Source organism: Anolis carolinensis, chromosome 6 (assembly GCF_035594765.1).
Source record: "Anolis carolinensis isolate JA03-04 chromosome 6, rAnoCar3.1.pri, whole genome shotgun sequence".
Classification (NCBI taxonomy): Eukaryota; Metazoa; Chordata; class Lepidosauria; order Squamata; family Dactyloidae; genus Anolis; species Anolis carolinensis.
Genome location: NC_085846.1, coordinates 88,932,194 through 88,951,851, shown reverse-complemented (window position 1 = coordinate 88,951,851; position 19,658 = coordinate 88,932,194). Strand labels below are relative to the sequence as shown.

At 40.9% G+C, this 19,658-nt stretch overlaps 1 protein-coding gene across 1 annotated transcript; it reads left to right on the top strand.

Annotated features, from left to right (window-relative positions):
• Positions 1-2,829: 2,829 nt before the first annotated feature.
• On the top strand, positions 2,830-18,689 carry LOC100563155 (von Willebrand factor D and EGF domain-containing protein). The gene is made up of 5 exons (XM_003222129.4): positions 2,830-3,123; positions 13,306-13,401; positions 14,573-14,677; positions 15,519-15,614; positions 18,525-18,689. Exons 1-5 carry the CDS (start codon positions 2,895-2,897, stop codon positions 18,632-18,634), a joined length of 636 nt encoding a protein of 211 aa, XP_003222177.1. The 5' UTR covers positions 2,830-2,894; the 3' UTR covers positions 18,635-18,689.
• The last annotated feature ends 969 nt before the right edge of the window (positions 18,690-19,658 follow it).

Below are 19,658 nucleotides of genomic sequence, written 5' to 3'. Positions count from 1 at the left end.
TGAAATGTACTGAGTGGAAGATATTTTGAAGAACATTTTAATTCCTGAAAGCCACAGATGTTAAACCTCAGTAGAACAAATGTTCAACTTAATCTATCCAAGTCAAATACTAACTTTCCAATTAGCAAAACATATGCTTTCCTTGACAAAAAACAAAAACAAAACAGAGCCAATAGATTTATTTGGAGGAGAGACAAAATAATTCCTGTTTTATACATTAGCATTTGGTTTTGGTTCTTGTGTTAGCAACTGAGATTGAGGGTTGAGTTGTCATTGGATGAGTTAATGGGTCCTCTGAGAATGAGGTTTGCAAGCAGACTTAAAAACCCAGAGTTACCTCTGCAAAATATCAAAACATTTCTCCTGTGATTGTTTGATGCCATTTCAACTGCCATGGTTCAATACTCTGGAATCCTGGGATTTATAGTTTGGTTAGGCACCACCAGCACTACAATTCCCATGATTCCATAACATTGGACGGTGTACAATTAACGCAGCAGTTCCACCCATGGATTCCCCATGAATACCAAAATCTGTAGTTGTTCAAGTTGCTTTATATACAAAGGCTTATAAAATAGTATTCTCATATAAAGTGGCCAAGTCATGGATTTCCTTTTGGAATTATTTTGGATCTTTAAAACCACAGATACAGTAGAGTCTCACTTATCCAACATAAACGGGCCGGCAGAATGTTGGATAAGCAAATATGTTGGATAATAAGGAGGGATTAAGGAAAAGCCTATTAAACATCAAATTAGGTTATGATTTTACAAATTAAGCACCCAAACATCATGTTATACAACAAATTTGACAGAAAAAGCAGTTCAATACGAAATAATTTCTATGTAGTAATTACTGTATTTATGAATTTAGCACCAAAACATCACGATTTATTGAAAACATCGACTACAAAAATGCGTTGGATAATCCAGAACCTTGGATAATAAGCGGGTGTTGGATAAGTGAGACTCTACTGTAGTTGAATCTATTGATACGCAATCTGTGGATATGAAGAGTTAACTGGAACTATTTTTTTAATGCAGCGACTGGAAGGCACACAAAAAGGGTGTGTTAAAGTGGTGTCAAACTGCATTAATTCTACAATGTGGATTGATGCACCCTGAGAGTGGGGCATTTCCATAGCAATGTGGGGTATATACAGGAGAGTCTCACTTATCCAACATAAACAGGCAGGCAGAACGTTGGATAAGCGAATATATTGGATAATAAGGAGGGATTAAGGAAATGCTTATTAAACATCAAATTAGGTTATGATTTTACAAATTAAGCACCAAAACATCATGTTTTACAACAAATTTGACAGAAAAAGTAGTTTAATACATGGTAATGCTATGTAGTAATTACTGTATTTATGAATTTAGCACCAAAATATCACAATTTATTGAAAACATCGACTACAAAAATATGTTGGATAATCCAGAATATTGGATAAGCGGGTGTTGGATAAGTGAGACTCTACTGTAGTTGAGTTTATTGATATGCAATCTGTGGATATGAAGAGTTAACTGGAACTGTTTTTTTAATGCAGCAACTGGAAGGCACACAAAAAGGTGTGTTAAAGTGGTGTCAAACTGCATTAATTCTACAATGTGGATTGATGTACCCTGAGAGTGGGGCGTTTTCATAGCAATGTGGGGTATAGAGTATTAGTTAGGCTTTTTTAAAATAGTAACACTGAAGCAACCAGAAACGACATCCGTCCTGCATCTACCCATTCTCATGAAGAGCCCTTCCACAGAATATCAATGCAGAAAATTCCACAATATCTGCTTTGAACTGGGTCATCTGAGTTCTGGTCTTCTGATTTCCTGGTTGCAGTCTGCATCTGCAGTGATCTTCACGCCTAGAAATATAAAGCCTCCATGTTTTCTCCCTCTATTTGCCAGTTATCAATAGGTGTAGTTGCCATGATCTTGGTTTTCTTGACATTTGACTGCAACCCGGCTTTTGCACTTTCTTCTTTCACCTTGGTGATAGCCCTCAGCTCCTCCTCACTTTCGGCGATCAGAGTGGTAAAGGTAAGGTAAAGGTTTTCCCCTGACGTTAAGTCCAGCCGTAACCGACCCTGGGGGTTGGTGATCATCTCCTTTTTCTAAGCTAAAGAGCTGGCGTTGTCCATAGACACCTCCAAGGTCATGTGGCTGGCATGACTGCATGGAGTGCTGTTACCTTCCCACCGGAGTGGTACCTATTGATCTACTCACACTGGCATGTTTTCGAACTGCTTGGTTGGCAGGAGCTGGGGCTAACAGCGGACGCTCATTCTGCTCCTGGGATTTGAACCTGGGACCTTTTGGTCTGCAAGTTCCGCAGCTCAGTGCTGAACTTGCAGAGTGGTATCGTCTGCATATCTAAGGTTGTTAATGTTTATTCCAGCAATCTTAACTTCGGCCTTGGAATCTTCAGGCCCCACACGTCGCATGATGTGTTCTGCATACAAGTTGAATGGGGAGGGTGAAAGTATGCAGCCCTGCCGTACTCCTTTCCCAATCTTGAACCAATCTGTTGTTCCGTGGTCTGTTCTTACTGTGGCTGCTTGGCCTTTATACAGATTTCTCAGGAGACAGACAAGGTGACTTGGTATCCCCATACCACCAAGAACATGCCACAGTTTATTATGATCCACACAATTCACACTGCCAGATATTCCAGTTCAAAGCAGAAAGCTGTATGGAAGGGGCCAGAGAGTCAACGGTATAGGGAAAGCGGAGCCAAAAGAGAAGGTAAAAAGTAGAAAAATTGGAAGAAGAGAGGAAAGGGGAGGGGGAAGCCAAAGGATGAAAAGGGGGGATGAAAAGGAGGGAGTGCTGAGGAAAAGAAGCTGAAGACCAAGAAGAAGAGCTGAAGGGGAAAGCCACTGGGGCGTCGCGGGCATGGGGCTCTCTCCTGGCGCCTGGCTGCTCCTCTCCTTGGCCGCCTGCGCTCCCTTCTGGCCCGGGGAGGCCCTGCTGCCTTCGTCCAAGGTCTCCCGGGGCCTGGCCGTGCCTTTCGTCTTCGACCCGGGCGCCCTTTGCCAGCCGCCTTGCCAGCACAACGGGCTCTGCATCCGCAACGGCACCTGCTTCTGCCCCAAGGGCTACCAAGGAGAGCGATGCCAGTACGGTGCGTACGTACAATAAGGCTGGAGGAGGGGGAGGGAGGAGGAGAGGGACAGGAAGAGGAAGAGGAAGAAGCGGGCAGCCCTTTGGAGACAGGGCTTCTCTTTGGGATCAACACTTTCATCTTGGCACTTTTGGGAAACTAAAGAGAGAGCAGGAGAGAGAGAGAGAACTTATCCAAGTTAGGAAAGTTTAGAGAGCTTGAAGGCCAAGGAGGAGGACACGTGGCAGGGCAGAAGTTTGGGAACATGACTTTTGTTGTTGATCAACACTTTTAGAACTTCTAGGAAATATATACAGTAGAGTCTCACTTATCCAACGTAAACGGGCCGGCTGAACGTTGGATAAGTGAATATGTTGGATAATAAGGAGAGATTAAGGACAAGCCTATTAAACATCAAATTAGGTTATGATTTCACAAATTAAGCACCAAAACATCATGTTATACAACAAATTTGACAGAAAAACTAGTTCAATATGCAGTAATGCTATGTAGTAATTACTGTATTTACGAATTTTGCACCAAAATATCACGATGTTTTGAAAATATTGACTACAAAAATGTGTTGGATAATCCAGAACGTTGGATAAGTGAGTGTTGGATAAGTGAGACTCTACTGTATATATATATATATATATATATATATATATATATATATATACGTATATATAATATTATAATTCCTAGAAGTTCTAAAAGTTGTTATATATGTGGGTGTGTGTGTGGGGATAGGAGCCCCCAGTGGTGCAGCGGATTAAAGCACTGAGCTGCTGAACTTGCTGACTGAAAGGTTGGCGGTTCGAATCCGGTGAGCGGGGTGAGCTCCCGCTGTTAGCCCCAGCTTCTGGCAACCTAGCAGTTCGAAAACATGCAAATGTGAGTAGATCAATAGTACCGCTCCGGCAGGAAGGTAACGGCACTCCATGCAGTCTTGCTGAACACATGACCCTGGAGGTGTCTATGGACAACACTGGCTCTTTAGCTTAGAAATGGAGATGAGCACCAACCCCCAGAGTCGGACACGACTGAACTTAATGTCAGGGTAAAACCTTTACATATATGTGTGTGTGTGTGTATATAAGTAACTTGTTCAAGCTGAGAATGTTTAGAATGGTTTGTGGATTCTCTTTGAGGTGATCCTTTGAGGCCAAGGGTGCAGCTACACCAAGCATGGGCAATGTGCCGTCGCGCCTGGGGCTGTAAACTCTTAGTGAAAGAGGCATGGACGTGACATCTTTCCCCAGGGGATTGCTTCTTGCCCTCCTTTAGGGAAACTGGAACTCCCAAGGACCAAAACACTGTAGATAACTCAAAAACTGGGTTTATTGTTCACAAAGGGGGTAAAAGAAAATATACATTACAGTCTTTGATTGTTTAAGTCCGTGGAGCCTTCTAGATCCCTCTTTCTCTGGCTGTGAATGCCGGAGCAAACTTAGCCTCAGTCCAATGACCTATATCTGAAGACAAGAGTCTTCCTCTGTTGCCAAAGGACTGATGTGAAGGCGCTTGAGACTCCTCAACGTTGTTCAGGTTGGCCCTGAACATGAAGTGTGAGTCCCAAGGGTAAGAACCTCAGAATTGGTGCTGAGAGGTAACTTTTGAAGGGCTTTTAGTGCCAAGTCTCTCTCTCACGTCCATCCGATAGAGAGCTTGCTGGTGGAATGAAAAAAGGAAACACAGTCCTACTCCAGGAAGAGGTGGAGCCAAACAGTTTTGCTGAGTGAGCAATATAACAGGTACAAACAACATTGATTGACAGATATAAATAACCAATCCAACTACATTTACAGGGTAAGGGCAAAATCAGGCATGATACAACAATTCAGATCTTGAAACGTATAGTTTGACATATAGATGGCGCCACTCGCGCCGTCACAGGCAAACTTTGCTCCTCCAGGTATTTTGGAATTCCCACAATTCCTAACAGCCTACCCATCCCTGATCTACACAGTTTGACACCACCTTAGCTGCAGTGGCATAATACTAAGGAATCGTGAGTGTTTTACCTGTACAAGGTCTTTATCCTTCTCTGCCAAAGATTGCTGGTGCCTCACCAAGCTGCAGATCCCATGATTCCACCACACTGTGTCGTGGCAGTCAACGTGATGTCAAACTGCATTCATTGCAGCAGTTTAGAGATACAATTAGAATCATAGAGATGGAAGAGACCTCATGGGCCATTCATCACTACGGGCCATTCTGCAGATTAAGATTTTCAAGTAAGGCCCTGTACTCGGTCCCGCCGTGTTTTATGTTTGGTTTTACTACATTTGTATTATATGTGTCATCTCATTCTGCCATTGTGTAAGACCACTCTGGGTCCCCCAGGGGGAGAAGAGCAGTATATAAATAAATAAATGAATAAATAAACCCCTGTCAAGATGCAGGAAAATTGCATTCAAAGCACCCCCAACAGATGGCCATCCGGCCTTTGTTTAAAAGCCTCCAAAGAACGAGCCTCCACCACAGCCTGGGGCAGAGAGTTCCACTGAAGAACAGCTGTCCCAGTGAGGAAGTTCTTCCTAATGTTCAGGTGGAATCTCCTTTCCTGTAGTTTGAAGCCATTGTTCCGCATCCTGGTCTCCAGGGCAGCAGAAAACAAGCTTGCTCCCTCCTCCCTATGACTTCCCCTCACACATTTATACATGGCTATCATGTCTCCTCTCAGCTTTCTCTTCTGCAGGCTAAACATGCTCAGCTCTTTAAGCCGCTCCTCATAGGACTTGTTCTCCAGACCCTTGATCATTTTAGTTGCCCTCCTTGGGACACATTCCAGCTTGTCAACATCTCCCTTCAATTGCAGTGCCCAGAATTGGACACAGTATTCCAGGTGTGGTCTGACCAAGGCAGAATAGAGGGGGAGCATGACTTCCCTGGATCTATACTCCTATTGATGCAAGTCAAAATCCCATTTGCTTTTTAAGCTGCTGCATGACATTGTTGGCTCATGCCTAACTTGTTGTCCATGAGGACTCCAAGATCTTTTTTACACGGTATTGCTATCAAGCCAGGCATCCCCCATTGTGGCTCTTTGCATTTCATTTTTTTTCTGCCTAAGTGGTTTGACACTTCTAGGGTCAAGCAATTCTAGTTAAATGTTCAATTGGTATGCAGTGATTAAAGGTACAGGAGGCCTCTCCAAGTTTAAAACAGGAAGGGATAAAGCTATGCATACCATGATTGGGGGCCAGAAATTTGAAAAAGATAACCCGAGAGAAATGGGAATGACAACAGTTCAAATTAAAAGAGGAGCTTTTATCTCAGGGTGCATCTATACAATAGAATTAATACAGTTACAGTAGAGTCTCACTTATCCAATGTTCTGGATTATCCAACGCATTTTTGTAGACAATGATTTCAAAACATTGTGATATTTTGGTGCTAAATTCGTAAATACAGTAGTTACTACATAGCATTACTGCGTTTTGAACTACTTTTTCTGTCAAATTTGTTGTATAACATGATGTTTTGGTGCTTAATTTGTAAAATCATATCCTAATTTGATGTTTAATAGGCTTTTCCTTAATCCCTACTTAATTATTCAACATATTCACTTATCCAACGTTCTGCCGGCCCATTTATGTTTGATAAGTGAGACTCTACTGTATTAATGTAGTTTTGTACCTCACCAAACTACAGTTCTGAGGATTCCATAATAGCCAGCCATGGCTGTGAAAGTGGTGTCTAACTGCATTAATTTGACAGTGTAGCTGCATCAGTGGGCAGGGCCTACAGCCGAGTACTCAACGCTCAATTGTAGACTCTGCGAGCCAGGCCTACCAGCGTTAAGCGCTCAACTGTAGGCCCTGAAAGCCAGCCCTATGAACGTCGAGTATCTGGTGCTTGGCTGTAGGCCCTGCCTTCCTCCCTTTCGTTTGTTTCGCTGCTCTTTTTGTTCCGAGGGGGGTTGTACGGTTCCCTGCCATCCAAATGGATGGAACAATACGGATACATGAAGGAATCCTATGGCCAGTACTTTGCAGAAAGCATTGGTTGGTTTGGGTTTATTTATTTATTTTTATTTCAGCAAACAGAAAAAAATGGAGGAAGGAGAGCCAGTGTGATTCATTTTGGAGGGATCAAAATTTTTATTTGGGGAGCAATGCTGTTCTTTTGCCTCACCCTATAACGAAACCCCTGTATAAGGCTTACACTTGTTTTTATTTTGGCCTTCCTACTCCACCTTTCTATGAATAACTCCACAGCCAAGAAAGCCTGCAAATTAGTATGATAAATCGCAAAAAAATGTAAAACATTCAAATCCTAATTTTTTCCGTGTCAGGTGCGACTTGAGAAACAGTAAATTGCTTCTGATGAGAGAGAATTGGCCATCTGTAAGGACGTGACCCAGGGGACACCTCAATGTTTGATGTTTTACCATCCTGTGGGAGGCTTCTCTCATGTCCCCGCATGGGAAGCTGGAGCTGACAGATGGGAGCTCACCCCGCTCCCCTTTTGGTCAGCACAAGGGTTTAACCCATTGCGACACTGAAGGCTCCTAATGATGGAACAGAAATAAAAATCAGGAGGAACAACATCATAAAAAACACCAGAAGTAGTTAACTAAAAACACCAAAGGAGGTTCTATGTTTTTAAAGCTCATCTTAATAAAGGTGTCTTTGAAATCTGTTACAAAATTGCATTACCCTCCTCTTTAGTACATCTTGCTCAATAGGATGCTGCTTCAGACACTACAATAAAAGGAAATTATAACAGTTAATCAGGCATAGTTATTGTGGGGTAGATGATACTTATATGGGATTATCACAAGAGTGAGATTAAATATAAGGAATCATCAGTTGTATAATTGAATTAGGTATCGTTCTTTGGAAAATCAGATTTGCATTACTCAGAGTCTATTATTAGTAAGGGTAATTTAGCCTGCACATGCCTTGGATATCAACATAGATGTAATAGGGAGCAAAGAGAGGTTTCTGGATACTTGGGGTTCATCTACACTGTAGAAATACTGAAGTTTGACATCACTTTAACTACCATAGCTCAATGCTATGGAATCATGGGAGTTGTAGTTTGTGAGGCACCAGCACTCTTTCAGAGAAAAGGCTCAAGATCTTGCAAAACTATAACTCCCATGATTCCATAGCTAAAGTGGTGTCAGATGGTATTCATTCTACAGTGTAGATTAGTGGTTCCCAACCTTTTTTTGATCAGAGACCACTTGACCAGGCACCACTCTCCATCCGCAAGATGGGGTGAGCTCCCATCTGTCAGCTCTAGCTTGCAGGGACACGAGAGAAGCCTCCCAGCTAACACATCCGGGAGTCCCCTGGGCAACGTCTCTGTAGGCGGCCAATTCTCTCACGCCAGAAGTGACTTGCAGCATGTTCTCAGGTTGCTTCTGACACGATATTTTTTTTTCATGGCCGTCTTGTGCCCATGATCCCAACCAATGTAGGGGAGGTTGACTATTGAGGTATAAATATATTAAATCATCACATTTCATTTAACAGTTGAACTTCTAAAAAGTTAATCTCAGGTATACAGGGACCTTTAAAACAGGTTTCAGCATTTCATAATAAAAAAACCCATAAGTGGTAGCATAGATAAAATAGAGAATATTGGAAGTCTTATGCCTCCAATATGTGACTAGTATTTATGAACATCACTTGTTCCATGGGAATCATTTCATTTTGCTTTTCCTACCTCTATCCTTCCTGATCATTGTTCAAACAAATCTTGTTCATATCAGAGTTTCTGAGGAATGGTTGCTCTTCTGGTGACAAGAATGTTTGCCATTTATTATTTTTTTTCTGCAGCACTCTTCTTGTTAAATAACTATTCCCTTCTGCTCTTTCAAAGATTTCATTGATGTGTTCAGAGAGTAGAACCATTGCTGCACATTGCAGAATGCTGCGAATAAATCTCCGACAATCTCTCGAATCTCAATATAGTCCCTACAGCAAATTCCAGAAGAAAACCGGCTAGTGTACTATTGAACATAGCAGATAGCAAACACATCAAAACCAGGACTGACTCATGAAAGATTTATGAGCCAAGAGCCTGCTAAATTGGTCAGATAATATGTTTGCATGAAATCATCGCAGCCGCCATACTCCAAAAATGTGCAATTTTCCAGCTATTTATTTTGCCTGTTACGGAGGGAGTTCTTTTAGCTGTCAATCACAAAGAATTCTGTGAGATCCATGAGGAAGACTGCCTCCTCAGCAACTTTTCACCAAAAGCCCATGTTTAATGCAGATGAAAAATAAGAAAAAAAATGCTGGTTGGCATGGGAAAGCCATTTGCAAAGAAATTTGAGGGAGAAGGTAGGAGCTGATTTATCTTTGAGAAGAAGTTGCTGGTGCAGAGAGAAACGACAAAATAAATAAATAATCAGTTTTCAAGCATGAGCCATTTTCACTGGAGATGGTTCCACAAGGCTTCCAATCATAAATCATAAAATATCCTAAGATATTAAGCTGTAGGTTGGATGTAGATTCATAGCTGCTGCCAGAGTTGTTGTTTATAACCAGGCTGCCTGAAAACCTGGGAAATACCTCTTAGATCATTCCTTTATATATATATTTCATCTTATCAATGAATGTAGTGGTTAACAATAATAAAATGCAAACTTATTTATTTATTTATTTATTTACAGTATTTATGTTTCACCCTTCTCACCCCGAAGGGGACTCAGGGCAGATCACATTGTACACATATAAGGCAGACATTCAATGCCATATAACATAGAACAGAGACAGAGACAGACGCAGAGGCAATTTAAACCTTCTCCAGCTTCCAGCTTTCTGAGGGTATGCTTGATTCTGGCCCAAGGGGAACAGCTGCTTCATCATCCACTGCGATAGCAACTTCCTCATTCCAACCGCGGCTGGATGGTTTTTATGGTGTCGTAAATTAGCCTCCCCACATATAAGTGATACCTAAATTTCCCACTTGATAGATGCAACTATCTTTCAGGTTGCATAGGTCAGCAAAGATCAAGGGGCTATATTTTATTTTTAATTGTTGGGTGCTCACCCTGACACGGGCTGGCCTCGAACTCATGACCCCTTGGTTAGAGTGATTTATTGCAGCTGGCTGCTAACCAGCTGCGCCACAGCCCAGCCACATAGGAAGGAATGTCATTAAAACATAGTCACCTTGGTTAAAAGACAACAGTTACATCCCAGAACAGTTTACAAACTAGGAAATGCCTAAGAAAAAGTAAAGGTTTTCCCCTGACATCAAGTCTAGTCATGTCCAACTCTCGGGGTTGGTTTTCATCTCCATTTCTAACCGGAAGAGCCAGCGTTGTCCATAGATGCCTCCAAGATCATGTGACCGGCATGACTGCATGGAGCGCTGTTACCTTCCTGCTGGAGCGGTACCTATTAATCTACTCACATTTGCATGTTTTCAAACTGCTAGGTTGGCAGAAGCTAGGGCTAATAGGGGGGGCTCATTCCGCTCCCCAGATTAGAACTGCAGACCTTTCGGTCAGCACATTCAGCAGCTCAGCAGTTTAACCAACTGCGCCATCAGGGGCTTCCAGGAAATGCCTAGAAATGAAATATTCTGTTGTTTCATTAACTCAGATCCAAGTAAATAAAACAACAGGTACCAGTCCTGTGGATACAGGAATTGTACTTATTTTCCAAAATACGGTAGAGTTTCACTTATCCAAGCTAAACGGGCCGGCAGAACCTTGGATAAGCGAATATCTTGGATAATAAGGAGGGATTAAGGAAAAGCCTATTAAACTTCAAATTAGGTTATGATTTTACAAATTAAGCACCAAAACATCATGTTATACAACAAATTTGACAGAAAAAGTAGTTCAATACGCAGTAATGTTATGTTGTAATTACTGTATTTACGAATTTAGCACCAAAATATCACAATATATTGGTAACATTGACTACAAAAATGCATTGGATAATCCAGAACCTTGGATATGCGAGTCTTGGATAAGCGAGACTCTACTGTAGTTGCATTTTGCATGGCATTAGTTGAGTAGGTGCACTCCTGACCACTGCTAAAATTTGGCCTACCCAAAGCGGAACAAAAATTTACAGTGAACAAAACATGCTTTTTTGCACAGTTTTGAATCAGAAATAAGAAAAAAATGGCAGGAATCCAGGAGGTGACACACGTCTTGGTAAGTGGGCTTATGTGGGCAGGATGTAGAACTGAGTAGCTTTGCAATGTCCATAGTCACCTGGGAGCTGATACGGTGTTACAATGTAAGGGCATCCTACATGCAACGGTAAGCAGTGAAGTGAATGATTTGCCATGGCTCCAGTGTGCAGTGGGTTCCCGAAGCACATTGAGGTACTCTCAGTGCACATCTGGATACTGGCTAGGAAGTGCTGAAATGTGCCAGGAATAATCAATGCACAACACAAGTGCCAAATGTGCATGAGAAGTGCTCACTAAATATGAGAAGTGCTCAAAGTCTGTTGGAACATTCTTGCCAGTGTCCTGGTATGCATCTGCAATATTCATTTAACAGGTTTTCATTGCATTTTTACAATATAGTAAAATCTTTGTAACTGCAGAACTCATATTCATAATTTCACTTCCTAGTATCCAGGACAACAAAATCTCTCTCTAAGAATTTGCTAAGTCCTACATGTGATTCTATGCTTAGCCTGGAGATTAATATAGAGTTGTGTTAGAGGACCTAGCACAAGAGGATTTTTTTCCATGTGAGGAATGACTTGAGAAACGGCAAGTTGCTTCTGGTGTAAGAGAATTGGCCGTCTGCAAGGATGTTGTCCAGGGGACACCTGGATGTTTGATGTTTTACCATCCTGTGGGAGGCTTCTCTCACGTCCCTGCATGGGAAGCTGGAGTTGACAGACAGGAGCTCACCTTGTTCGCTGGATTCAAACCGCCAATCTTTCAGTCAGCACTCCTGCCGGTAGAAGGGTTTAACGCATTGCGCCATCGGGGGCTCCGTAGAGAGTATAACTCTTTAGGAATCTCTATGTCCTTCAGGGCAACTCTGTGGTAGGATCAGAAGTCAGCCAATTTGATGGCATTGGGTCATATCTATAATTTTAAATGTGTATTCCCTGCAGATATGGAGATCTAACTGTACTGGCAGTCCCCAAGTTATGAGCAAGATAGGCTCTGTAATATTGTTCTTAAGTTGAATTTATATGAAAGTCGGAACAGGTACATTTTAAAGTATAACTCCAACCATATAGCATGGCTTTTGGATAGCATAGCTTTTGGATAGCAAAAGCTTTAAGTAAGACCCCTGCTATGCTTGCCTTGCTATCTGTGCCTCTGTTCAGAAGATTTCACCCCACTTTCTGTCCCTGGGACAACTAGATTTTGAAAAATTGGCTTGTTGTGGAAACAAGGATTGGTGAGAAACCTTTTCGTCGTGATAACTCTTTCAGGAGTGAATTTCCTTTCTGAGGAGTATATCTCTCTCATTTTTTGTTGTCTCACACTCATGCTTAACTATGAGTTGTTTGTAAGTCGGATGTTTGTAATTCAGGGATTACCTGTATAATACAAATTCACAAAGTTAAGAAAAATAGGTCACAATGCAGAATCTCTGCCAATTTTTTAAAAGTTTAATAATTAAAAGCACCCCAGAAAAGAAAGTTTTGAATGAACAGTGTTTCCCAAATTATTTAACCACTGTTTCTGGAAGAATAGTTAAGATACTACGAGTTAAGACAAATACATATTGATTTTAATTTGAATGGGGCTTTTTCTCCTATTAAATTTGCCCTTGTAAGTATTCTAGGAAATCTATTTTTGGATTTGCAACTGAAGGACCAGACTTTATCCAACAGCTGCTATATATTTGGCTCAGTGACATTCTGTTGCTGCTTCCTTCCAAAGAGTAGTTGAAATCATCTTTCAGTTTTAAAATTTGAGAGAGTCACAGCTGGTGAATATAATCAGCTGTGCTAGTTGTTATCGATTGATAAGCTTTTTTTCCCAGCCACTTCATGTCCTGTGTTTATGCGATAAGAAAATTCTAGCTCTATTTCACAAACCAAATTAGCTGATTATATTTGCCATTATTGAGCATACTTCATGAATGATATGAATAACAAGTCAGCCCATTGAGAGCCGGCAGCTGTATGAATTCACTGGTACGCATTTCAAAGCAAGAGGATTGTTTGCAATTGACTCTACCCCGTCCCAGAAGATCTCATTCTATTTTCCTTGTCCTTTGTTTTTCATTATTATTTATAGCAACTTGTTATCCAAAATGTAAAAATGGCGGGAGGTGTCTAAGACCTGGAAAATGTCGATGTCAGCCAGGCTATGGAGGAAGATATTGTCATAAAGGTAAGCTTATCTTAGGCAATTTGTCAATTATTGAGGGGGGGGGAGTTTAAGGTAGAACAAAGTGCATTATAAAGTGCTAGATATAGTCTGTAGATTTTTCCAAACTTTGTTCTCAGCATTCACTTTCAATAGCTCTATGAATCCATCAAATACCACTTTGTTGTTTCTGGCTTATGTTTTTTTTTTTCTCTCGTGTCAGGAGTGACTTGAGAAACCGCAAGTCGCTTCTGGTGTGAGAGAATTGGCCACCTACAAGGATGTTGCTCAGGGGACGCCCGGATGTTTGATGTTTTACCATCCTGTGGGAAGCTTCTCTTATGTCCCTGCATAAGAGCTGATAAATGGGAGCTCACCCCACTCCCCAGATTTGAACTGTCAACCTTTCGGTCAGCAGTTCAGCCAGCACAAGGGTTTAACCCATTGCACCACTGGGGGCTCCCTTGGGTTATGGTGACCCTAAGGAAAACCTATTATGGGGATTTCTTGGCAATATTTGTTCAGGGAGGTTGCGTTTGCCTTCCTTTGAGGTTGAGGGGACTTCCAGACAGGACTAAAACCCATGCCAAAGTGGATTTTAAAAACCTGCTTTGAAGTGGGTTTGAGTCTTCACTGCCCTCCAAAAACCCAGGCTTTCCCTGGTGGGGATGTCTACATGCCAGCCACTCTGAAGCCCCCCAAATTTCCTCCTAAAAAGTAAAGAAAACTTACCTGGCTGCCATTACGGTCCTCTTCGTGCCATTCTGTCATGAGGAGGACCATTTTGGGCCTGTCTGGATGGGCCCCGAGAGAGTGTTAGTACTAATCTATCATGAACTCAGAGTCTGGAGCCCCATTTTCCAAAAAAGTAAGATTCAAGACAAGGAATACCTGCTGAAATGCCTCTTCTACACAAATTTTAAAGACACAAGAGCCCTGTCCTGTTTTCCATTTTTCAACTCTAAGGCTTCAGGGGGAGCGGACGAGATCAATTTATATTTACCTGCTTGGTTTTTGTGTTTGGGGAATTGTTTACAGATCAGCTGTGACTCTCTGTGAATTAGTCATATTGCGATAGAAAGCTGGAAAAGTAACAATTCGTTAGGGCAGCTTCAAGGAGAAAAGCTATTTGAAATGAAACATTTTGCTAAAGTCCAACTTTTGACTTGTTTCTCTGTATTGTTTCCTGGTCCAGTAAGCTGCGAAGGAGGATGCCAAAATGGTGGGGAGTGCATCGCTATCAGTGGAGTGGCCAAGTGTCTCTGTATTTCAGGTTGGGCAGGATCACGATGCCAAGAAGGTAAAAACTTTTTGGAAACCTCATGTCTTCTTGTTCAGGAATGACAAACCTCTTGTTTATGGGGCACATTTGGACTGCCAGTTAAATCATTTGTACAAGAGCAGCCAGTCATCTCCATGACTGAATGGAGCTTTGAATCCAGACCTTCCTCTTCAAAATCCAACACTATCTACTGCATTATAGTTTTATATCCAAAAAGCAAGAAAGAGGAGGGAATCTCAACTAGTGCTAAGAAGTTGACCAAAGAACCTCATTAAAGAATCTAAAGAATTCTAGAAGTTTTTTCTAGGTCCTCCAGCTTATGGCAGAAGTTGACCATAGTCACACTGGAGGACCTAGAGATTCCAAGAGAAAACATTTCAATAAAATCTACAAACAATCACATCTGAGAATAATTACATTTATGAATAATCAAATCCGCAAATGTAGATGGCTGATTGTACTCCAAAATTGTCCATATGGGAGCAAAAATAATGACACCTTTCCTTTCTGATACACAAACTTTGTTTCATGCACAAAAATATTAACAACATTATATGACACTGATTTCAGAATATGTATATAAGGTATGTAAGAAACAAATGAATTTCATGTTTATAGTTGGGCGCCACGAAGAAAAACAGGTATACTGAAATCCAGGGGATGGGGGATCCAAATACTTCTGGTTCCAAGCATTTTGGATAAGGGATGTATCATTTTTTTTCATAGAAACTAGTTATGTGATAAAATGTGAAATGTAGCCTTCCCCCAATGTAGACTCTCAAAGTGTAGGTGGCTGTTTTCCTTAAAATTCAGAGAGGAGTTATTGAGAATATCTTGTCTCTTTGTTCTTTTGGTGCAGCGGTTTGTCCCCAGGGATGTCGCAATGGAGGTGTTTGTGTAGCTCCTGGAATCTGCAGCTGTGCGACTGGGTGGGTTGGTGGAGCATGTCATTTAGGTGAGTCACTCTTCTTTTGTAGCAGAGCCAGGGAACTCATCATTGCTGTCAGACAATCCTTTTATGTACTATTGATATACCTTAATCATATACTTTCACCAGGAGTTCAGACACTGACACCTTCTATTTATCATCCAACCCCCATTATCACCAGGGGATAGATATGTTTGTGGACATACTATGGCAACATGAAATCACTGATTATAGCAAATCCTGTTGAAATGAATGACTTCTAGGGGAAGTTACCATAAAGTCACAGCGGAGGACCTAGAAATTCCCTAGAAATAACAGCTCTTTAGCATTTCTTGGTCCTACAGCATGACTCTGTGGTCAGCTTTGGAGGACCTAGAAAATGCTTAACAAGAACATTTTTTTCAAATCATCTTCTGTCTTCTTTTTTCTTTTGGCAAAACATTATGCTAAGAAGGAGAAGATGGAATAAGAAAGGATTTTTGATTGGTTAACACTAGTCACCGAAAGCACTTGTGATCTGCTCAAAAGAAAGAAAAGATTGGAAAATCATGGGCTAGACTGCTTTCTTGACACCTTGAGCAAACTCCACTGAAATATACCATAGTGTGACTAATGCATTATTTTTGCAAACTAACAAACAGATTGTGTTTTCCATTTATTACCATATATTCTAATTGTGATATAAAATAAGACTCTTGTAATATCTGTGGTTTCTGTTATCCATTACTGGGGGAAAATGTTCTCTCCAGAAATTTGCTAGGTCTGCCAGGCAATTCTATGGTATGTTTTGCCTAGGAGTTACTATAGAGTAATGTTGGAGGACCTAACAAATTCTTAGAAGGGACATCACACTAGGAATCTCTAGATGCTCCAGTGCAATTCTATGGAATGCTGGGACTGGAAGTACCGTTAGCTAATTTAATAGAGTTTGGTCACATCCGTGGTTTCACATAACCACAACCCAGTTAGAAATGTATCCACTATGGATATGGTGGTCTTACTGATTACCATAATATATGGAAATTATACCTAATTTTAGATTTTAAAGTATACATGTCCATGATCAGCCAGATAATGGTCACAAAAGACAGGTCCCAGATCTCCAGTTTCAAGTTATGTAACTGAAAGCAACATTGCAAACTATAGTGATCTCATGGATTTCACAAGCAATTACACTGCTCTAACACTCTGACTACACCTGATCTCACCTGATTTTAGAAGCTGAGCAGGACTGGCACTAACTAGTCTTCAGATCAGATACATCAGGATGTTAGGGATTTCCAGGTTCAGATGGAAACACACTTTCCTGAAATCTTAGCACGTTGCCAGTAGTCAGAATGGAAAGTACTGGCCTAAGATGAATCAATTGTCTGACTATACAAGATCAGACTTTTCTGATGTTCTATTTTTCTTTCATCAGGGCTTTTAAAAAAGAAAAATCACCTCTGCCTTCACTATTGTGTCCAACATAAAAGATAGGCAAGCCTCTTAATATAGTGGTATACAAATGGTGGGTCACAACCCTCCTCAAGGAGATGATATGAGTCAAGTGGCTGGGCCACCAGACTAAGTAATGAGGGTTAAATACAAAGAGATGCAAGTGGTTAAGAGAATAATCTAACAGCAGCTTTTCGTCTCTTTCAGTTAAGACATAAGGGATGTCCCTGCTAGAGCCACATTTGCCTGGGTCAGGACTGAATACTAGACACAGATTCCAAATTAAGATACAGGTTTAATGTTTGAAAGGCTGTTGTTGTCACCTTTCTCTCTATAAATCATTCATTTCCCAAATGCTTTGAAACGTGCAAAACTACTTCCAGGTCAAGGTCAACATTTCAGTGTCCTCTGATTTAGCATGACAATATCTGGTGAGTGTTTCTGAGGTCTCAATACTCTTATATGTGGATGTCAACATCATCTGAAGGATGCAATAGAACTGGGCATCATTGACATAATGATGGTAAATCCCAAATCATATAGAGCATACAAGGTTGAGGAAGGAAAATGTATTCAAGTGTGAGGATCCAAGTTGAGGAACATCTAAGTACAAATGCCATGATTTTGTCAAATGGCCAGAATCACTGAGTTTCTGTGGGTTTTTTGGGCTGTATGACCATGTTCTAGCAGCATTCTCTCCTAATGTTCCGCCTGCATCTATGGCTGGCATTTTCAGAGGTTCTTCAGAGTTTCAGAACATTTGAAGATGCCAGCCACAGATGCAGGCAAAACGTTAGGAGAGAATGCGGTTGGAACATGGCCATACAGCCCAAAAAACTCACAGCAATCCAGTGTCATGATTCTGAACTGGAGAGCTCAGAGCTGTCTTTTGTGGCTGGCTAATATATGCATATGGAGGAGTTAGATGGAAAAAGTAGAACTGTGAGGACCATGGTGCTAAGTTCTTGGGTCAGAGTTTAACATCTGTAATATAGGCTACATGCTCTTGTAATGCTGACTTGAAACCACAACAATGGGAGAGTCATTCAATTAGTTGGCCGTTGTGAGTTGTACATTTGCAATTTTGATCCTTCACAATTGCTGTATTTGCTAGCACTTCTGCTGCTGTCCTACATATGACTGGATGGGCCCTGAGAGTGTGCTGGTCCTAATCTAACATCTGGTGCTATTGTGTGGTCATTGTCTGGTGGAAGTTGACCATAAAATTGCACTGGAGGAATCAAGTATGCCTGGATAAGTATTCTGTTTGTTTTAAAAAATTGCAATATTGATATTTGTGGTATTTCCATTTTTGTGGGGATCCTTCACCACAAAATTCTAATCAATTTGCACAAATGAGAACTTTAGTACCTTGTGGAGATGTCTGTCAGACCTGAAGACTGTTTTACTAGCATTGTTTTTATACTCTTGCTTTGGTCTAATTGTGTATGTTTAATAACATGGAACTGTACAGCATAATTGATTTTTTTCTTTTTTCAGCATTGTGTACACTGCCTTGTCACCATGGAGGCAAATGTATTGCTCCAGATGTGTGTAGATGCCGATCACCATACTCTGGTATTCAGTGTACGAAGAAAATAAAACAATGAAACCTCCTTTGAAGATGAGATGAATAAATAGCCATTGGGAGAAAGAAGTTTTTTTTTAACCCAAACACACACCCTCAACATGTATTAATAAAAAAGCTCTCCTATAATAAAGGGCATTGAATGTGATTTCCTACTTCTTGGCAGGGAGTTGGACTGGATGGCCCATGAGGTCTCTTCCAACTCTATGATTCTATGAAAAAAAACACACACACACACACACCATAATTCTGATACCAGAATGTATTTCAAAATTTGTGTTAATCATAGATTTTTACTGCATGTGGATTTGTTATTTTAGCACATTTTACACACTGATATTTTAAATAAATAAAGCATTTCGCAAAGTGGGTGTTCTTTCCTCTCATTTACCATTCCCTTAAATGCATTTGTTGTCCCATGTAATGAATATAGTTTCTTGATTTTCAAGCTCTCTTTGTCTAGCATAAGACATTGTCCCTATGTGACTTCTGCTGAGTGATTTATTTAGATTTTCATATTTAGCATTTGAGGCCGTTCACATTTGGTTTTGATGATGTCTGTGGACTGGATGAGCATACAATTATGAAATTTTCATTAGAGCTGCAGCACTAGTATCAGTAGTCATGCAATGTAAATATGATACCTGTAACTTCAGGAAAATGTGGAAAAGTTTCTTTAGAACTCCCAGAATCTCCCAATAGGGTGGATATGAGAACTGTACTCCAGAAAATTAACCCAAGCCATCCTCTTTTGGAAATCACTATCCATTGTTATTTTCCTGTACATAACTAGTAATGAAATACTTTTCTATGTATGACTTGCTGGGTTAAGGAAAATACATTTTTCATGAACAAAAGCACAGGACTGCTGGATCAAAGTAAAAACTCAGCTATATGAAAAGCCCATTGGGATAATAGCTTTTTTCTGCCATCGTCTTTCAACAACTCTCCAGAAGCACTTGCCCTAAAGATAAGGCACAGCTATCTACTAGTCTATGACCAGGTTGTTCTTGGGGTTTATATTCATTCCCTCCCTGCATCGCATG